This window comes from Carettochelys insculpta, chromosome 20, assembly GCF_033958435.1.
Source record: "Carettochelys insculpta isolate YL-2023 chromosome 20, ASM3395843v1, whole genome shotgun sequence".
Lineage (NCBI taxonomy): Eukaryota > Metazoa > Chordata > Testudines > Carettochelyidae > Carettochelys > Carettochelys insculpta.
Window position 1 is genome coordinate 17,648,192 of NC_134156.1, and position 21,954 is coordinate 17,670,145.

The window sequence follows — 21,954 nt, forward strand, 5'->3', positions numbered from 1 at the left end:
TAATGTCTCTGACATTCTAGTTTGTTACTGAAAGAGAAAATAGTTACTTTGAACTGTAACAATTCTAGGACCTCAGTGGCTACTTGAAGTGTGACTTCTGCATAGCAAAACTGGCATAGGACATATGAACTTAGGAACATTATTAGTTGCCAAGGATTCAGAAATGGTGTCTTCATAAACAGATATGATAGTACTGAGGCACTAGGGGGCAGCAACAGCAAATGGGGAGGCAGAAAGTAACCTATTAGCTTCTCACTTAGCACATGATTATAATTTTTTTTCTTTCTAAACAGAGAAAGAAAACCCACTGAACAGCCTTACATAGCACACAAAAAAATCAACATTCCACAGCTAAATTAGATGGATATTTGACAAATGCCACTCACCAGATAAATACAAATCCACAGATTGGTGAATCCAAACACATTATAAAAAATGAAGCAAAAATAGTACAAATACAAGTTAGATAGGATACAGTATGTAATTTCTAGCCAGTTTATCAAGGAGGGATTTCCATTTAAGTGTAACACTTCATTTACCAACTATGTAGTCAAAATTGGACATTATAGGTAGACATGTTTAGTCACACTGCAGTAAAGTTACTGAGGTATGTTGGAACAGCTGACATGCAGAATGCAGCTACAATTTCACATTCATTTACAACATTATTTGAGTTGTAGCAGCACCACATAACACCTACTACACTAAAGAAGAAACTAAGCATGGTATTGATTCCTCAGGTGAAAATGGGAGCATTGTGCTTATGAAAGAAAAATGGGAACACACTATGGACTCACAAAAGGCGCATTTAGAATTTTGTGCATGAGAAATTACACCCAAATCTAATACCTAACCACCACATACCTAGATAAGAATGGTATTTACTACCAATCAATAGGGATGGAAATTGATTTTGGAAAAATCTAGGCTCTATTTGCAGTTCTGTCATAGCTGTGTAATCTTAGACAAGTTGTTCCACCTCTGATTCACTTTCCCCTATTTATTAAACAAATATTTTTCCTGCTGATTTCGTATACAAAGATAATTTGAGGACTAATAACTAAAGCTCTTTGAAAAATTCAACATTCATATTGGTTTATGTTCACACACTATTGGCTAATTTAATTTCAGAAACTGGAACTATACACAAATGAGGAAACTAAATAAAAAGGTACAGTCACAAAAAGGAAATGCCAGCAAGCTGTGTGGAAACTTTTTTAAAAACACCATAAGAGGGTCATATTAGATGTATAATATCCCAAATTTAAAATGAGAATAAGAGGACCAAAAAATGCCACTATTGTTAAACAAACTAAGTAATTAAACACAAAAATATATCCTTTAAAACTTGGAAGGCATACAAGGGAAAACAGAAAGGACCATAAACTCTGGTGAGTCAAGTGTACAAATGTAATTAGGCAGGCCAAAATAATTTGAAGAGCAACTAGCCAGAGTCTCAAACTACCAAGACAAATTTTTCAAGTACTTCAGAAGCACAAAGCCTGCCAAACAGTCAGTGATGCCACTGGACAACTGAAGTGCTAAAGGAGCTCTCACAGAAGATAAGGCGCTGCAGAAAAGTTAAATGAATTCTTTGCCTGTGTTTTCATTGCATAAAATGAATGAAAGCTTCCATACACGTTATCCTTTTTAGATGACAAATCTGAGGAACTGTCCTATACTAAGGTATCACTAGAGGAGGTTTGGGAACAAACTGATAAATTAACCAGAAACCAGTCACTAGGACCAGATGGCATTCACCCAAGAGTCCTGAAGGAACTCTAAATGAAACTGCAGGACTATTTTTTTGGAAAGGGAAATCATCCTCACCAATCTATTAGAGCACGTTGAGAGAGTGTCAAACAAATGTTTTGACACAGATGATCCAGTGGACATAAGTATCAGAGACATAGCCGTGTTAGTCTGTATCTTCAAGAACAACAAGAAGTCCTGTAGCATCTTACAGACTAACAGATATTTTGGAGCATAAGCTTTCGTGGGCATCTGATGAAGTGGGTCTTTGCCCACAAAAGCTTATGCTCCAAAATATCTGTTAAAGGTGCCACAGGACTTCTTGTTATTCCCAGGAGACACAGTGTACTGGACTTTCAGAAAGCCTTTGAAAAGAAAAAAAAAGAAAAAAAAAAAAGGTCCATACTCAAGGCTCTTAGGTAACATAAGCAGTCATGGGATAAGAGGGAAGGTCCTCTCACAGATTAGTAACTAGTTAAAAGACAGGAAACAAAGGGTATGAATAAACTGTCAGTAATCAGAACGGAGAGTGGTAAATAGCGGTGGCCCCCAGGAATCTGTACTGGGACTAAGGTGGTTGAACATATTCAAAATTAATTAAGAAAAACAGTAAATAGTGAGTTGGTGAATTTTGCAATGCTGGGTGACTGGGCAACAAAATGGCAGTTGAAATACAAAGTAATGCAGAATATGAAAAACAACTACACATACAAAATGATGAAATCTACATTAGCTGATATTACGCAGGCAAGAGATCTTGGAGTCATTATGGATAGCTCTCCAAAAACCTCTGCTCTACATGCAGTGGCAGTCAAAAGAATTAAGCAAATAAAATGTTATTTACTTTTTGACATGATACAAGAACCAAAGGTCACTCAATGAAATAGGCAGGAGGTTTAAAAAGAAACAACAGAAGTATTTCTTCACACAAGGCAGTCAACTTGTGGAACTTTTGCTCGGGTGGTTGTGAAGGCCAAAATTACAATGGGGTTCAAAAGAGAATTAGTAAGTTCATGAAGGTTAGAGCCAACAATGGCTACTAGCCAAGATGGTCCAGGATCTAACCCTATGCACTTGAGGGCCATAGTCTCCAACTGCCAGAAGCTGGGAGTGTGATAGATCTCTCAAAAATTGCCTGTTTATTCCCTATGAAACAATTGTCACTGGACACATGCAGAAGATTGAATAGATCCTTGGCTAGGTGAACCGTTGGTCTGACTCAATACGGCCGTTCTTATATTCTAATTTAGGTACACCTGGGTATCTGCAATTTGTGGTGAATATGTCATAGCAAAAATGGACACATTTCTTCTCTAGTGGAAGCCTATCAATGCCATTGGAATTACACCAAGGATGTATTTATCCAATATTTGCAATTAACTAATCCTATTTCATACTTGTCAATTTCAAAGGATCTTAAAACTATACATATTTGAACATGTATATTATATCAACATTCTTCCTTTTTATTTAACAATGCCATTGTCTTTCTTGCAGAAAATATAAAGAATAATGAATTCAGAGCTTAATATGTAATAAATTAATTGAAATTATCTTAAAATATTTTTTTCACATCTACTTACTTTTAACTTAAATGTCAACATATTCCAAAGCATTGTAAATTAACCTAAGCTATGCTAGTCCTGCTACATGAATAATGTAACTGGAGTCAATACAGCATAGGTCAACAATGTAGTGTCTACACTGCACCACATTTACAGGAAATGCTCTCTCAGTGACTTGCCTCACACTCTTCATTGGAAGTTGGATTTTCAGAGCTGAATGGAGACTTTTCTGCTGTGGATTTAGTGGGTCTTCACTAGACCAGCTAAATCAACACCTCTGCATTCATCTCTCAAGAGTGAACATAAACTGTAAGCTTTGAATTTTTTTTTGTTCTGCTTAGGAACGCTTTATAATTTTTTAAATATCTGTCTATTTGGAGACCATATTTATATCTTATGTACAAACTTATCTTCAGCATTTGGTACAGCTCTAGAACAAGTGAAAGATACTTTAAAATAAAAAATCTACAAACAAAACAATGAACTGATATAATAAGGCATATCTTGTTATAAAATGGTAGTTTATTAAGATAATCAAAATGTGAATAAATAGAAGTAAATACCTGGTTACAGATGCTATTAAAGACTTATGGCCAAATACAGCCCTCAAATATGAACATCCTCCACAGATTTAGAATGGAACTGCAATATCATCTCATTGTAGAATTTAGTCCCGTCTTTCTAACAGAAGTCTGATTTCTTTCTTGGGCATTAATATCTTACCCTTCTTTGCCAATCTCTCCAACCTTCAATTCTTCAACAAGAGGTTCTTTACCAAGTTTGGTCAAATTCATTTTGGTCTCAAGGGTCATTAGAAAAGACCCGTTGTAGGAGATTTCCAAATCAATCCAAAGCCCTAGAATTGTTAATATAAACAAACAAACAATCATTTTATATTACAATAATGTCAATCTAGAAATCATTTAAAACCATTTAAAGTGATTTAGAGAGTTCAAAGGGTTGGCTAACATGACCAGAGATTTTTCAAAATGGAAAAATTTCTTTTATCACTTGTGCTGTTTACTTTTCAAATTTCATCCAGCTGGGACAGTGCAGGTAATGTAGATGTGGTAGTTATGCTACATGGAGACCCTGCATAATCGTAATGTCATTACGGTTCAACTTGCAGATCTTTGGGGCATTGTATTTAACAATGAATGTAAGTTTTCATTTAAAGACTTGATTTTTTAAATTGTTTGAATCCCTGAACTAGTTGATCTCTTTAAAACATTAAAACATTACAGCCCAAGGCCACCAAATCAAGACTTTTAAAAACCTTTCTGCTGTCAGCTAAGCCTTGCCGAGATACTAAAAGAATACTGTCACTTTTAATTCAATTTTAACTTTTCCTGAGTTCTACCTTAAACTAAATCACTCATGAAAGTTACACGCAATTAGGAATACCATCCCTGATGTCACCACAGCCAGTCTGGTGTCTGACCTCTGTAACTTTGTTCTCACATGCAATTATTTCCGATTTGGGGACAATATATACCTCCAGATCAGTGGAACTGCTATAGGCACCCGCATGGCCCCACAATATGCTAATATATTTATGGCTGACCTGGAACAACGATTCCTCAGCTCTCATCCCCTATTACCACTCCTCTACTTAAGATACATTGATGACATCTTTATGATTTGGACCCATGGTATAGAGACTCTAGAAGAATCCCACAGAGACTTTAACAATCTACACTCCACCATCAACTTATGCCTCGATTACAACATGCAAGAGATATACTTCCTGCACACTACAGTACTAATCAAGGATGGCCTGATCAATACCACACTGTACTGAAAACCTGATGATCACTATACTTACCCACACCCTTCTAGCTTCCATCCTGCACACACAACTAGATCCATTGTTTACAGTCAAGCTCTTAGATACAATCGCATTTGCTCTGATCCAACTGACAGAGACCAAAAACTACAAGATCTTCACCAAATATTCATAAACCTGAATTACCCACCAGGAGAAGTAAAAAAACAAATCGACAGGGCTAGATGAATACCCAGAGACCAGCTACTCCAAGATCAGCCCCAAAAAGCCAAGAACAGAACACCACTGGTCATCACCTACAGCCCCCAACTCAAACCACTGCAACCAATTATTAAAGACCTACAACCTATCCTTAATCAGGATGCCACACTTCAGAAGGCCCTAGGTGACAGGCCTGTTCTGTCCTACAGACAACCTCCCAACCTCATGAGGATCCTCACTAACAGCCACAGTCTATACCTCAGGAATACCAGTCCTGGAACCTTTCCTTGCAACAAAGCCCGCTGCCAGCTTTGTCCACATATCTTCTCTGGAAATACCATCACTGGACCTAACCAGGTTACTCACAGAATTATGGTCACTTTCTCATGCTCCTCAACTAACATCATGTGTGCCATCACGTGCCAACAATGCCCAGATGCTTTGTATATTGGACAGACTTCTAACTCCCTTAGACAAAGGGTTAATGGGCACAAAACAGACATCAAAACACTCCAGATCCACAAACCAGTTAGTCAACATTTTAATGGAATGGGGCATTCTATTAATGACCTCAAGGTATGTGTGTTACTGAAAAAAAAACTTTCACACCACCATTCAAAGGGAAGCAGCCGAGCTGGCTTTTATATTCAAATTCGGCACATTAACACGTGGTTTGAACTGGGATGTGAACTTTGAGTCACTACAGGGGCTTGTCTGAATACTTGGCTTAATCTAATTCTTGACCTTCCTCCCCCACCCCTCCACTCTCTGATTTGCTCACCTTGATCATTTTTTTCTGATTTGTCCTCCTTGGTTATTGTTTTTGGTTCTCTCTGCCTTAAATATTGAGTCTGTTCTGGTCTGGCTATGGTCTGAAGAAGTGGGTCTGTCCCATGAAAGCTCACCTAATAAATTATTTTGCTAGTCTTTAAAGTGCTACTTGACTGCTTTTTGTTTTGGAACATTTTTGCAACTCCATGGCGACGTCTACACTAGCCCAAAACTTTGAAATGGCCATGCAAATGGCCATTTTGAAGTTTACTAATGAAGCACTGAAAAACATATTCAGTGCCTCATTAGCATGCGGGCGGCCGCAGCACTTCAAAATTGATCCAGCTCGCCGCCACACGGCTCGTCCAGACAGGGCTCCTTTTCTAAAGGACCCTGGCTACTTCAACGTCCTCTTATCCCCATCTGCTCTTAGGAATAAGGGTACTTCGAAGTAGGTGGGGTCCTTCCGAAAAGGAGCCCCGTCTGGACGAGCTGTGCGGCGGCGAACCAGATCAATTTTGAAGTGCTGCAGCCGCCCACATGCTAATGAGGCGCTGAATATGTATTTCAGCGCTTCGTTAGTAAACTTCGAAATGGCCATTTTGAAGTTTTGGGCTAGTGTAGACATGGCCCACGTTTATTCTGAACTCCAACTGGAGTGGAATTCCTGACCGCTAGGGATATAGCCTCTGTCCTCAGTTTCACAGCAGCCTCGTTTCCAGTACCACAGATCCCATTTTCTTGGGTGGTCAAAGGCATGCAGTCTCTAATGTAATCTGGAGTTTCACTGGAATGAAGTTTCAGTATTCTTTCTCCCCGAAATAAGAGGCTGGAGAACGTCCTGGTACTCTTGAGGCAATGCACAGCAATCCAGGGGAAGACTACCTTTAAGTTCTGTGCGTGTAACAGTACTTCACATTCCTGCTGGATCTCCACGTACTAATTTGATAAAACACATAATATAAACTAAAAAATACTTGCAAAGTTCTAGCTCTACTGTGGTGCTCAGAAATCTGTAATCATTAAAATCAACATTAAATAATGACACTGCACATTAAAATTGTTAAACAATTATTCCACTCCTGACTCTATTGGTAGGGTCCTGCCAAATTCATGGCTATAGAAAACATGTCCTGGATCATGAAATCTGGTGCTGTGTGCGCTTTTATTCCATACTACACAGATTTCACAGAGTCCAGTGTTTCTCAGATTGGGGTCCTCACACAAAAGGGAGATGCAGGGAAGTCACAGAGTTATTTTAGTGGATTGTAGTATTGCTACCCTTACTCCTGTACTGCCTTCAGAACTGAGCAGCTGGAGAGAAGTAGCTATTGGCCAGGCATCAGTGCTGAGAGTGGCAGTATAATATTATGACATCCTTACTTGGGTGCTATTGCTGGCAGTGGCTCTGACTGCAGAACTGAGTTCTCCACCAAAAGCCGCTGCTCTCCAGCTGCCCAGCTCTGAAAGCAGCACAGAAGGGCAGCAGTAACACAACTCCTCCTCCAATAACCTTCTGATCCTCCTTCCCACAATTCATTTGTTGGTCTGGGAGTCCTGTCCAATACTTCTTTTCTAAAATACAGCGGTGCCAGTGAGTTCAATTGGGCTTATTCTAAAATTAAGTGCAGTAGGCACAGTCAGTCTTAGCTTTTTTTGGTAACTTGGAATCTGATCTGCATCCTTGCTGAAAAAAATTTAAATGATTAACTGAATGATAGAATGGTAAGAACGACTGTTCAAAATCATTTTTGAATTTTGTTTCAGGATCCTATTTAAATGCAAGAGATTTAGACCGTCTATCTGCAACAACTTCAGTTGTCATTGGGACTTTCAGCGGCAGTACTGCAACTAAACATATTGCAGACAACAAAGTGTCAGTAGCAAGCAAATTACTTCAATCATCCAGTAAAACCACAACCATATATAGGTTTGTTGCAAGGACCAGGAAATACCAAAAAGACAGCAGAGATGAAAGACCGCTCAGTTCATTTCTGCCACAAATTCTCCATTGCGCATTGTTAAAAATAAGCACCTTCATTGACATAGTTGAGTCCTTACAACCAGGCTACATTCCACCTGGTACACTAGTGGAAGGTTGCTAGATACAGTGAATGAGAAGGAACTTGAACACAGTGCAAGAAATACTGAGGAGAAAAGCCTTGATGGGTGGAGCAATGTACAAAATGATCCTGTAACGTGCCTTTGTGACAACAGAAGACGGGATTTCAGATCTTTCCAAAACAGATACATCAGGAAATGCCCATTCAATGAACTATTTAAAATAAATAACGAAAGCTGTAATGAACTGTGAGCTTATATTCAACTGTCACATGCGCAGTTTTGTCACAAACAATGCTGCAAACATGACAAAGAAGATACACAGAAGAATCATCAGAAGTATGCTCTTTAATAACATATGACTGCAATACCCATTTGATGCTTCTTTTAGCCAAAGACTTATATAGGTTTTCTCCAAGAATGAAAGAAAATGTTGAAGTTTTAAAAAAAAGCACTTCCACAACAACCATTTCACTTCCGCTTCACTGAAGAGGATCCAAACTAATTCTCCCTCAAAATGCTCAATGGAGTTCTGCGGTTGATTGTTTTGAGCAATTTATTAAGAACTGGCCTTTTCTCATAAAACTAGGTGAAGAAAACTGATTAAATAGAGGGAAATATCTAATACTAGATGAATGAGGAATGTAGAAGAAATGCTCTTTCTAGTGAAACCTGTTATCCAAAACCTTAACCTTCAGAGAAATTACTCCTGCATTGCTGATGCTGTCAAAATCTGGAAGGCACTTTCAGACACTGTAGCCAGACAGACCCCCCCTCCCCCTGTTTTTCTCTGCTCCATCTTGTCTCTCCTGGGTGCTTCAGAGCACCAAAGGGTTAAAAGAAACAGCTCAGCCCTGGAATGCCGGAGACTGCAGATGTGCTTATCTCAGGCACAGTCTTTTTGATGCTCCCGAGCAGAGACAATGGGCTAATTAACAGCCGGCCTCGAACTGCCCTTGGTTAAGCACCATCAGTTGATTTGCCTACACAAATGTCCCAGACAGAGGAAAAATCTCTGGCCCATAAAGAAAGAACGCCCTAAAATTATCTCCACCCCACAGGTGTGAACCAGCCTTGTGAGAACTAGTGTCTCGAGACAAGTTAATTCAACTGGCACCCTTTTAGATAAGGAAGAAGCGTACATGACCCAATGGGTATAAAATAAGGGTCCGGCAGCCCCTCTAACTGAGCTCCAATTACCTCTCCCTGCCGATCAGGAGGGTCTTTGCCTCCCGAGGTCCTAGGGGACGCCCGTTTCCTCGTCATTATTGCTTCTTCCCGAGGGACTGAGTGAAAACGCTGGCCATGCCATGTTGGTAATGCAGGGGTGAGAATAAGACCTGTTAAGTGTATTGCTTTTCTTTTGTTTTCTTTGTGCACATTCAGTAATAGATCTATGAATTGTTACATGCTAGCTATTGGCAATTAACGAACAAAGTGTAAACCTTGTAATCTTTGTAACAAAGTATAAATCTTGTAAGCTTGCAACAAAGTATATATTTTGTAATCTTGTAACCCTAAGAGTTAAGTCTCCTTTGTCAATAAATAAGTAACTGGTTAAGCTGTAACCTGACTCTCCCTCTTACTGTGCAAGCCCAACACAAAACAAAGAACCCAGCTGCTTTTCAGCTGCAATTAGCCTGATCATTGGTAAGAGAGTGCTGAGAGCTGAGCGCTGAGTCTTGCCGCCTCCACGGGACAGACTCTCTGGGGCACCCGTCAGCCTGTCCTGGCTGCCCGCTGCAAAGGGTCTTTTCCTGTCCTAGCAGTTAAAGACGCGGGTATTAGGACCTTGGGGCATCTGTCAGCCTGCCCGGCTGCCCGCTGCGAAGGGACTGTCTGTCCTAGCAGTTAAAGACTCGGATGAAAATAAGGGCATAGGTGGTATCTTACCCGACCATTGGTTAACAGACAGATGAAAGAAATACCTCACCAGAAAGTTAAACTACACACAATAAAGAAGCAAATGGATCAAATATTAACTCCATCTCATTTTCCTTGGCAAACATTCTTAACCACAGACATAACTTCTGAAGATGATGCTGCTACTATAGCATGGGCACATCAAAAATTACTCCTCCATTATGTCCCTCATAATGTCAGGGTTCGAGCACAGCCATATAATCAGTACGTTTATGGATGATGTTTTGAGCAAAGTCATCCCCTCAAATCGGCAGTAATCATTAGCCAGCCAGGCACCTTGAATCAAAGTTCCTTCCTTCAGTTGCTAAGCCAACTTTTAGTAGCAGTAGCTTCCTCCGCAGGCAGACAGAATATTTTCATTGTTTGGTAGTAGTCACACAAATCAAATAAATCAGCAGAGCTGAAAAAGCAGGAAAACTTGTATGTCTATTTCAGTGTATGAATCAAAACAACAGTGGGCATGGGGAAGATGGGAGCTAGTTGTAGAAGGACAATGTACATTTAGTGTTCTGAGGACTTGTCAGAATTAACACACTTTGAAATAAACAAAACAAAAAAACCCCAGAACTTGAGGACAGCCAACAGCTGGCAATTCAGAAGACTTCTGCAAGAGCCAATGTGAAACATTTCAAATTTAGTTTAATAAAATATAAATGCTATTGTGTTTGATTTAGTTTTTACCATCCCTAATGTACTGCTGCAGCATCCGCAGTTTGACATAAGTTATAAGTATTATGTAATATTTCCTGAATTAATAAAAGACCAAGTTCTTAAAAATTACAGAAAGTATACCCTCTTAGATGTTGTAAAAAGATGTTCCAAGTTGTAAATCAACATGATTTAGTGATCAGATTGGCATCATTGTTTAAGAAATACATTAAATAGTATTAGTGGGAAACTTGATTTAAATCAATGATTTTTTTCTGGTGATTTAAATCAATCCACCCTGATGTGAGTACCATGTATCCTTGAACAACAAGATAGAGCCCCTCAGAGAAGGTATCAGACAATCTCAGACTGCATGCTCTTATCCAAACAATCCTTGCGATATCGGACTTCTACATACAGCAGACACCAACTTACATGATTTCGATTTTCTTGTTTCTTACAATAACAAGTCAAAATTGTGAGTGGCGAGGAGCTGGGAAGCAGGTGCAGTAGTGCTGGTCGCTTTCCCGGATCCCGTAAGCTGGTAGGGAGTCAGGAGCCAGGCTGCCGCCTAGTTTCCGGCTCCCTGCCACTCTCTGGAGCGAGGAAACTGACCTGTGCTGCTGCACCTGGCTCTGGGCTCCCCACCCACTCACAGAAGCAGGGAGCCAGGTGCAGCCAGGACCAGGGGATTGAAGGCAGCAGGGTCCCTCCCCAACCTGGTCCCAACTTAGGTGAAATTTGACTTATGCATGGTTGTCTAGGAATGCAACCTACATGTAAGTCAGGGGTCTACTGTACTCACATTAAGGCTTCATAAACACAAAAATAATTCTTCCCTGAATGGCCTTAATTCCCCTAATAACTTATCTTATACAAATAATAAACACTCCCTTTCTGTAGTGCTGGCCAATATGAATATAATTTAAGTATTTTTTTAAAAAAGTAAAAACCACCCCCTGAAAATTCAAACAAAACTTTTTGAGCAGTCTGAATACAAAAAACCTCAGGTTTGGGATTTCAGAAGTGATTAGTGATTTTAGGTGCCCAATCTGAGACACCTTAAAAAGCCCCAATATAGAGTCGGCAGAGGAGCGCAACATTTTCCAAAAAATAAGGCTCCTTTCAAGTGTCTCAAGTTGCACAACTAAAAATCAACTCACCAAGAACACTAGTCACTTCTGAAAATGTGCGTATTCACATAGGCCAAGCATCTGCAGAAACACATCAGCAGAACTGAAATGCTATATACAGGATCCAACCCTGCAATCACAACTCCAAGATGCAGGCCATTGAGAATACAAAGTCTGCTATCATGATACAGTTAGAAACAATGCTGAAGGAGAGTTGTCTTTAGTTTCCTCATTTACCAATATAAAACTTCTCTACAATTCAGATGAATGTGCATTTACTGTTTCACATTATATTTCTAAACAAGGAAACAAATGCCAATTTACTCAGAATTTCCCTTTCTGCTGGTGAAATTAAAGATGGCATTGGGAACCAGATATCACAGCTCTGAACAGCTGAGAGCAACTCCTTTCATTATCATTGAAATTTGGAACATGCCAACTCCCTGATGTTTGACTACAGATTCAATTAAGCAAAGGAAACAATTCAATCAGATGATTTGCAGGGGGATGTTTCTCTTCTAGACAGGGTAACGGGTTTGTCAGTATGACATAAATGAACACATCTCCCCCAGGTGTCACGGTACTATTTAGTCATCTAGTTATCAGTTGCCTAACCTTAATGAAGTTACAGTAACACTGCAGCACTTCTCATTAAGATTTGGGAATATTAACTCAAGCACTATTTAAAATAAAAAAACTGCTTTCTCTGTTAATGTCCATAATTGCTTAAAAGCACGTAAATCATGAACAGAAAACTGTTTCTTGTAGTCAAGCATCAGTGGAAATTTGTTGTTGTTTGTGAGGCTATGAAACAGTTCCTCAAATATTGTACATTGCTGCATTTTTTTAAGACCCAAAGCAGACTACATGAAGGATTTTGGTGGCCTCAAAACAGCATAAAAAAAAAACCATTTCATTCAGAACTGCAATTTTGATGGAGAAAGTTGTCTAAATTACCTACATGCTTGTCAGTAAGTTCATACTGATTATTAAAAAAAAAAATTCCAATCATTGTTACCATATTCACATGTATCACCTTAAAATCAGGGCCAGAAGAGAGAAATATAAAATCACTGAAATAATCTTTAATTACCCACAGGACTTAAAACTTCACATGCAGTTTGACAACGTGACTGTGATTACATGCATTACGAATCCTACCATAAACACTCGTCTACTGTAACCAGTCTACAAGGAGGAAACTGAAAAGATAAGTTTTACTCAATGGTAGGGGTTGTTGTAAAGTAAACCAAAACACACAGGAATCTTATAAAACCAGTCTCCTGTTTTTAAAATGCAGTATATTTAACGCAAACATAAGAACACAAAGCTATCATCACATCTGGCAGCCTTAACCCATTTTGAATAATTCAAACATAAGTTTCCAGAATAAAAATTCTTAGAAATCAATTTCAAAAGCTTTTGAATTCCACTATCACATAATTTATCTACAAAATCTTAAACTAAATAAAGCTTAACATAGTGGAGCAGTTAATGCAGTTTTACTGGCTTTTAATCAAGACAGAGTGAATTATGTTTTGTTGTTTTTTTATTCAGTTCAGTTATTTCTGTTTTAAAAGTCACATAAATGCTGAAAAAACAAAAACAGAAGAAATGTAGCACTTTATAGACCATCAAAATGATTTATTCGGTGATGAACTTTTGTGGTACAGATCAAGCTCATAACAGAATAAATCATTTTGTTAAAGTGCTACATTTCTGCTGTTTTGTTGCAGTACAGACTAACACGGCTACCTCTGTTACTACAAATGCTGATAGTTTTTATTTTCCAGATAGGGTGTCATTTCAGGCGGAAAAAAAAACATAATGGGCAAAAGAGGGTAAAATTGTGTTGGAGGAAAATGCCACCCTTCCCTACCAGCAAACAATCCCCTGGCTTGCAGATACTGGGGATAAGCTTACTATTTGTGGAGACCAGTAGCAGTAAAAGGAAATTTTCATTGCACAAAATATAAAGCTTATTGGCAATCTATTTTTCCAAGAGTTCTTTGCATCTTTAGTAGAGAAGACAGGCAAACATCTGCCACTGGCCTGGACTGCAAATCATGTGACTTAGCTATCTAATTCTTCCTTAATTTGTGCATGCATCTTGCATTGAAATCAATGGAATTGAAGAAGGCATAATCAAGGCAGAACTATTACAGATCCAAGTACACAGTCTGCCTTCCACATGTGGAATGGAATTGATGACATGAGTATTTAGAGCAACGTGACTTTAAGATCAGATTTTTTTAAATACACAAAAATAGTCCAGTGAAAAATGTCAGATGTTTAAGCAGCTTCCCCCCTTCATTAAGCAGACTGACATCATAATGTTTCTTTGGACACCAAATATTTATCAGTTCCATATGACTGTGGGGTTCTGCAGGTGAGGGGATGAATAGGGAGGGAGGAGCACCTCATGCCACTCAACATCAGTTCCTTTGCTACTGAATGGAAAGGCAAGATGGCATCCATAAGGAACCAGGGGAGCCTAAGATCTGGTGGTGGAATAACTGAAAACTCCAGAAACCCCACCACTAAGGCTATGTCTATATTTACAAGCCAAGAGCAACAAATCTGTAGCAATACAGCTTTACTGCTTGAAGAGAGCCCACCCATCAACATAATGAGACCCACTCAACAAGAGGTGGAAGCTATGGTGGCAGAAAAGTGTGTCCTGTGTATAAGAGTGCTTCTGCCAGGAGGTACTGTGGAAGTATAAGATGTGACATTGTACATAAAAGAGTTACATTGTAAAAAGAAATTAAACCACACTATGATACAATGTTACTTCTGAGCTTAAGAAGGGGAAGTTATGTTGATACTGTGTGTAAGAATGTAGGGTGGGTTTGGATGGAGCCAGGTGTGCCTGGGAAAGCAGAAACCAGAGCAGTAGGTGCTAGACAGTAATTAATTAAGGTAACCAGGAAGTCATTGGCAGGGGATTGCTAAGGGTAATATGGAAATGAAGATACATGACTGGTCTCAGGGACTATATGGGGAGGGTGTGTGTCTGTTTTTTTCCTTTGTCTATTAATTTGCCTTCTTAATCTGTATAAATTAAGAGACCTGAGCCCTGGGAGGGGACTCACTTTTCTAAATGTATTAGCAGAGCAGCTTTGCCAATAAACAGAGTGGTCTGACAAATTGTGAGTCTTGAGTCTAACTTTGACAGTACTTAACCTAGGCAGCTCCTGGATGGCTGCCCAGTAGGACCCTCAGGTAGTCTCCCTGCCTGCTGCAACCCCAGGCTACTCAAAGCTGGCTGTTCCACGTGCCTCTCTGTGCGGAGGATGCAGGGGAATTTGCTTTCTGCCCTCACCCCCAGCACAATCATTGCAGCTCCCATTAGTTGTGGCCACACAAGGTCTCCTCTCACCCTCCAGTGCAAGGCGCAGAGAGAGGCACTTAGAGGGTCTGGCTGGGGTGGGCTGGGTTTGGCCCAAGGGCATATCTTGCCCAGCCCTGATCCACATTCCATTGTTTCATTAGAAAGATCAGAATTAAAGTTCAAACATGTAGTCAATGAAGCAGGATGCTAGCTACATGACTAAGCCAGGTCTAGTTGAAAGACACTTTGTCACTCTACCTCATATGCCATTGTACAATTATCTCAAAAAAGACCTTGCAAATGTCTGTAAAAGGCACTTTTTTGCCATCAGCAAGAGCCGTAGGCATTGATACCAGTATCCATGTACACACTGTGAATTCAATTACCATGAGAAGTGCTACACATCATAACACAAGTGTTTGTAAGCATAACTGATTTCTGCGTTTCTGCATTTCTGATTTCTGACTTCTGCATCCATTTCTACATTCCCCTTTTATTCTCTCTTGAAAATATAACCTTAAAAGTCTGACTTAAACCTACAAAGTGAACTACATTTCATAGTCAAAGTGGAAATTGTTACATTTCCCAGAACTCCCACATTCCCAATATAGAAAGTCTCATTACCACTTTATCTCAGATAGTAAATTAGTTTAAGCAAGCCTTCCTGAAAACCAAATCCAGAATCCTCAAATAATTTTCAGACTGGACGTGACCAAAGACCGCGCAGACTACAAGTATGAGAAGAATCTTCAGGTATGTAAGCATCTGAAACTGAGGACAACACTAGAAAGTTACTAGTTGCAACATACATTTTATGCTACTCTATAAAACAGTTAACTGACTTCTCAATGGATAGGCTCGGAGCAGGTTTCTGACGATTCTTCCAGATCGCTTCCTGTGGAAAGGGTTGCTATTTGTCCCTAAGGTATACCCAGAGACAAACTGTGTCTCCAACATACAGTCGTAATTGTTTTTTCATGTACTGAGGAAGGGCAAAGTGGGAAGTCATCTGATACAGACTTGTGCTCTAAAAGTGAAATTTGGACTTTGCTTTACAAGGTTAGCCTCTATATACATGTGGGCTAAATTTAAAAAAAAAACCATTTAAAAACTCTTTGCCGTTTTTCTACTTTATCTTGACTGGAGATTAAAACCTGAAAGGCTTTGAAAGATCAATTTAATTTTGAACATGTTGCACTTTTGACTTTCACTCACAAATCCAGAGTAGTCAGTATTTAGATATTTCTGAAATTTTGTTTAAATGATGTATAAACTACTCTTTCCTTCATAATGATATTTTTTTCATAGAATCGCTTTTAGGAATGAAAGCTCATATACAGAATTAGTCGATTTTTCATCAAAATACATTTCAGAGATTCCAAGGCCGGAAAGGGACCACCTGTGATCACTTAGTCTGACGTCCTGTATAATACAGATCACAGAACTTCCCCCAAAATAATTCCTACAAGATATCTTAGAAAAACACCCCAACTTGATTTAAAAGTTGCCATTAGAAACATCTGCTCAACAATGACTCCGTTTCCTATTCCATTTATATACAGAGCAGCCCTAGGCAACATCTACATTATGAGATAAAAATCCAATTTATTTATATCGATTTTCTAATACTGGAATTTATAAGTTTGATTTTTGACCATCCTCATTTTCACCGTGCTCCCCACAAAGTCAAGTCATTGCTGGCACACACACTTTGGCTAACGTCGACCATTGTGGTAGTGAATTGTGGGTGGCTATCCCACAGTTCCCTCATTCCTGTAGCATTCTGGGTATGCTCACTGGTCTTGACGTCATCTTTCCCCATTGCATTTTCATCATTCCCCTCCCGATCTCTGAAAATATGTCGATCCCTTGAAATAATGCAGAGACACTCAAAATTAGAAGAAAGAATTTTTGGTTTCCCCTCACATTACATTGCCAACACGGTGCAGCGTCTGTATTCTCAACTGGCCATCCACTGAGTATCCCACCTCCCATCATTGAAGAACTGTGATCACTGAAAATAATGCAGGGGCCCAGAATGTTTGCAGGAAGAAAGAATTTTTGATTTCCCCATATACTATACTGGTTTTGGGGATAGTCTTAAACCAGGGTCCTGGACTGTTTTTTAAAGTTAGAAGAAAGGATAGAAAAGTGCAGGAAAAAAAGAATTTTTGGTTGCCTCCCAGCATCAGCAAGCCCCAATATGGGCAAAGAGGGGGTGCAATGGGCAGCCGGCTGAAGTGTTCCTTCCCCACTGGCAGCAGCAAGCCCTTTGGCTGCCAGGGGAGACTTCCCTGGTGGCAGCAGCAAACCCAGGTATGGGCCATGGGGAGAGAGCATCTGTGTGTCTGTCAGTGGATGACCAGTCGAGCTGCTCTTTTCCCAGCAGCAGCAGCAAGCCCTTTAGCCGCCAGGGGAGACTTTTCCCCAGAGGTAGCGAGGCCTCATATAGGTGAAGGCGGTGGGTGTCTAAAGTTGGGGGGCCAGTTGAAGTGGTCCTTCCCCATGGTGGAAAAGCCCGTAGTATTTTAAGCACCAGGTGAGACCTCCCCATGGTGGCAGCAAAGCTCCCAGTATCTTAAATGCCAGGGGAGACTTCCCCACAGCAGCTGTAAAGCCCAGAATCTCTTTCCCTCCCTTGGAGCCCTAGACGTGTGACTGGTAGCACTGTCAGCACCCAACGGCAGGCACATCCTTTTACTGGGGTTGGAGGCTAACCACATGATGTGGCTAAGCATGGGAAAGACTCAGACTGCATGACACCTGTGGGGGAGGTAAGGGGTCTCGCACACAAAGTAAATCACTGAGAACAAGTTTCTTGGTGTGTTATGCAAGCACGACCCCCAGCACAGCCTTGCTGACATGTGGTGCGGCGTGTCAGAGCCTGGCACTAGGCAGTGCAGAAAAAAATAGCAAGCGTACAGACAGAGCCACGAACTCCTGGCAGGGGCTATTTGAATGGGTAGATGCACACACACTGCTAACGGCATAGAAAGAAAGAAAAGCGGTTTCTCAGCCTGGACCGCTTGGAAATAGTGACCACAATATAATAACTTTTAATATTCCTGTGTTGGGAAGAACACCGCAGCGGTCAAACACTCTGGCATTTAATTTCAAAAAGGGGAATTACACTAAAATGAGGAAGCTAGTTAAACAGAAACTAAAAGGTAGAGTAATTAAACTAAAATCCCTGGAAGCTGCATGGAAACTGTTTAAAGACACCATACTAGAGGCCCAACTTAAATGTATACCCCAAATAAAAAAACACAGTAAGAGACCTAACAAAGAACCACCATGGCTAAACAGCCATGTTAAAAAGGCAGTGAGAGAGAAAAGGGCAGCTTTTAAAAAGTGGAAGTCAAATCCTAGTGAGGAAAATAGAAAGGAACATAAACACTCCCAAATTAACTGTCATAATGTAGTAAGAAAAGCCAAAAAAGAGTTTGAGGAACAGCTAGCCAAAAATTCAAAAAACAATAGTAAAATGTTTTTTAAATACATTAGAAGCAGGAAGCCTGCTAAAAAAGCAGTGGGGCCCTTGGATGATAAAGATATAAAAGGAGCGATCAAGGAAGACAGTGCCATTGCGGAGCGATTAAATGATTTCTTTGCTTCAGTCTTCACGGCTGAAGATGTTACAGAGGTTCCTAAATCTGAGCCAGCCTTTTTAGGCGACAAATCTGAGGAACTCACTCAGATTGAAGTGACATTAGAGGAGGTTTTGGAATTAATTGATAAGCTGAATAGTAACAAGTCTCCAGGACCAGTTGGCATTCACCCAAGGGTTCTGAAAGAACTCAAATGTGAAATTGCGGAGTTATTAACAGTGGTTTGTAACCTATCCTTTAAATCCACTTTGGTACCAAATGACTGGAAGACGGCCAATATAACACCAATATTTAAAAAAGGCTCTAGAGGAGATCCTGGCAATTATAGACCGATAAGTTTAACATCAGTACCAGGTAAATTAGTAGAAACACTAGTAAAGAGTAAAATTGCAAGGCACATAGAAGAGCACGAATTGTTGGGCAAAAGTCAGCATGGTTTCTGCAGAGGGAAGTCGTGTCTGTCTAATCTATTAGAATTCTTTGAAGGGGTTAATAAACATGCGGACAAGGGGCACCCAGTGGACATAATATACCTAGATTTCCAGAAAGCCTTTGACACGGTCCCACACCAAAGGCTTTTATGTAAATTAGGTGGTCATGGGATAGGAGGAAAGGTCCTTTCATGGATCGGGAATTGGTTAAAAGACAGAAAACAAAGGGTTGGAATAAATGGTAAATTTTCACAATGGAGGGGGGTAACTAGTGGTGTTCCCCAGGGCTCAGTCCTGGGACCGATCCTGTTCAACTTGTTCATCAATGATCTAGAAAATGAGGTAAGCAGTGAGGTGGCAAAGTTTGCAGATGACACCAAGTTATTCAGGACAGTCAAAAGCAAAAGGGATTGTGAAGAACTACAAAAAGATCTCAGCAAACTGAGTGACTGGGCAGCAAAATGGCAAATGAAATTTAATGTGGGTAAGTGTAAGGTAATGCATGTTGGAAAAAATAACCCAAATTACACGTACTACATGATGGGGTCAAATTTAGCTACGACAGATCAGGAAAGGGATCTTGGAGTTATAGTGGATAGTTCTCTGAAGACATCCACGCAGTGTGCAGCGGCAGTTAGTAAGGCAAATAGGATGTTAGGAATTATTAAAAAAGGGATCGATAATAAGACAAAAGAGATCATACTTCCCCTATATAAAACTATGGTACGCCCACATCTCGAGTACTGCGTGCAGATGTGGTCTCCTCACCTCAAAAAAGATATATTGGCATTAGAAAAGGTTCAGAAAAGGGCGACTAAGATGATTAGGGGCTTGGAAAGGGTCCCATATGGGGAGAGGCTAGAGAGACTGGGACTTTTCAGTTTGGAAAAGAGGCGATTGAGGGGCGATATGATAGAGGTATATAAAATCATGAATGGTGTGGAGAAAGTGAATATAGAAAAATTATTTACCTTTTCCCATAATACAAGAACTAGGGGACACCAAATGAAATTGATGGGTAGTAGGTTCAAAACTAATAAAAGGAAATTTTTCTTCACACAGCGCACAGTCAACCTGTGGAACTCCTTGCCCGAGGAGGCTGTGAAGGCCAGGACTCTATTAGGGTTTAAAAAAGAGCTTGATAAATTTTTGCAGGTCAGGTCCATAAATGGCTATTAGCCAGGGATAAAGTATGGTGCCCTAGCCTTCATAACAAGGGCAGGAGATGGATGGCAGGAGATAAATCACTTGTCTTCTGTTCTCCTTCTCTGGGGCACCTGGCATTGGCCACCGTCGGCAGATGGGATGCTGGGCTTGATGGACCTTTGGTCTGACCCAGTATGGCCATTCTTATGTTCTTATGTTCTTATGTCATACTAACATGAGCCCACAGCTAAAGGCGGGCTACTCCCGCTTGGAAATTCAGGCTCTTCATGTTACTGGAGAGCAGAGGCCAGAGCAGAGCACTGAGAGGGGCATCATGGGTTACATAAGGGACACCGCTGGAGGCTAATAAATTCGCTTTTCAGACATGGCGCTTCCACACTTTCATTTAATCGAACTTCTGAATGCCAGCTTGGCATTATACCTGTCAGGCAACTGCGATTTTGTAATCTTGAGATTACTACACCCAAAATCCAGCTAATGGTCTTTACAGTGAAGACAGTTGTGTGGTAAAAATCAAGCTAACCGACTAAAATTAGATTTTTATCTTCTAGTATAGATGCAGCCTTAGTCTCCTCTCTAGAATAGACCATGGTTTAAATTAATACAGCCTTCGCCCTTTACCGTGTCTTTTTGAACATCTAGTAAAGTGTTCTTGAACAATTCCGAATCACTACGCAGAGTTTTCCAATTAAGTTTTCCTCCTGCTGATTTGGCTCACCAAAGTTTTCAGTTTTGTGTAGTTAGCCCTTACATTACTTTAACCAGTTTTGGCCATCCTATCTCTTAAGTCAAGGATAGTATTTTGACTGCAAAAGGCTGATGCTAGTAAACGTGGATTTCTGACCATTCTTATTTCAACTGCTATAAAACCAAAACTACAAATGAGACTCATAAGTCTCTGCTTCCAAAAGACCACAAAAAGCAACATGTCCATCAGAAGCAACTTGGGCTTGTCTTTGTAGGGCACATCTAAAATTTCTTCACATCTAATGCTTGAGGGTTCCCCAAGGCTTTCTTAGCGACTTAAGCAGAAAAGCAGAGGAGCTTGTAACGTCAACCTATTTCTGTCAAAAGGCATGCCAAATAAAAATGGCTTAACCAAAGCATACCACAAAAAATATTAATGCAAGCTACTGCAAACAGGAAACCAGAGAAAATTACCACCAAATGAGGAAGGCTTAATTGCAAATAAAAATATCCGACCACAATATTGTCTACTAAATTCATTTCTTTCAAAGTATTTCCACGTTTTAAAAAAAATTAAGATTTCACAACTGGGGAAAAATAACTCAAAAAATTGACAACTTAAACCAACAATATTACTTTTAATCAAATAAGATCATAGATGAATTATAGCTAGGAAAAAAGCAGTGTGTTCCAATCCCCAGATAATTTGATAAGCAATATAGTATTTCCCCTATCGAATTTTTATTTCTATCTGGAAAATAGGCTCCATTTCTAGTAGCAGTGAAATTATTTACTGTCTTAGAACAAAAACTAAGCAAAGTGAAAAAACAATTTGTATTGAAGCTTGAGTGTGGTGCACTATAGCGTGCAAGATGTTTGGGGACTGG

General features: G+C 39.9%; 1 protein-coding gene across 6 annotated transcripts in view; it reads right to left on the minus strand.

Moving 5' to 3' along the window:
- Positions 1–21,954, minus strand: part of TEX2 (testis expressed 2) — a 148,945-nt gene that overhangs the window by 14,378 nt on the left and 112,613 nt on the right. For all 6 annotated transcript variants that reach the window (XM_075014286.1, XM_075014288.1, XM_075014285.1 and 3 more), the window contains one exon: positions 4,041–4,173. In XM_075014286.1, the coding sequence (XP_074870387.1) occupies positions 4,041–4,173 (133 nt within the window). The remainder of the gene's footprint in view (positions 1–4,040; positions 4,174–21,954) is intronic.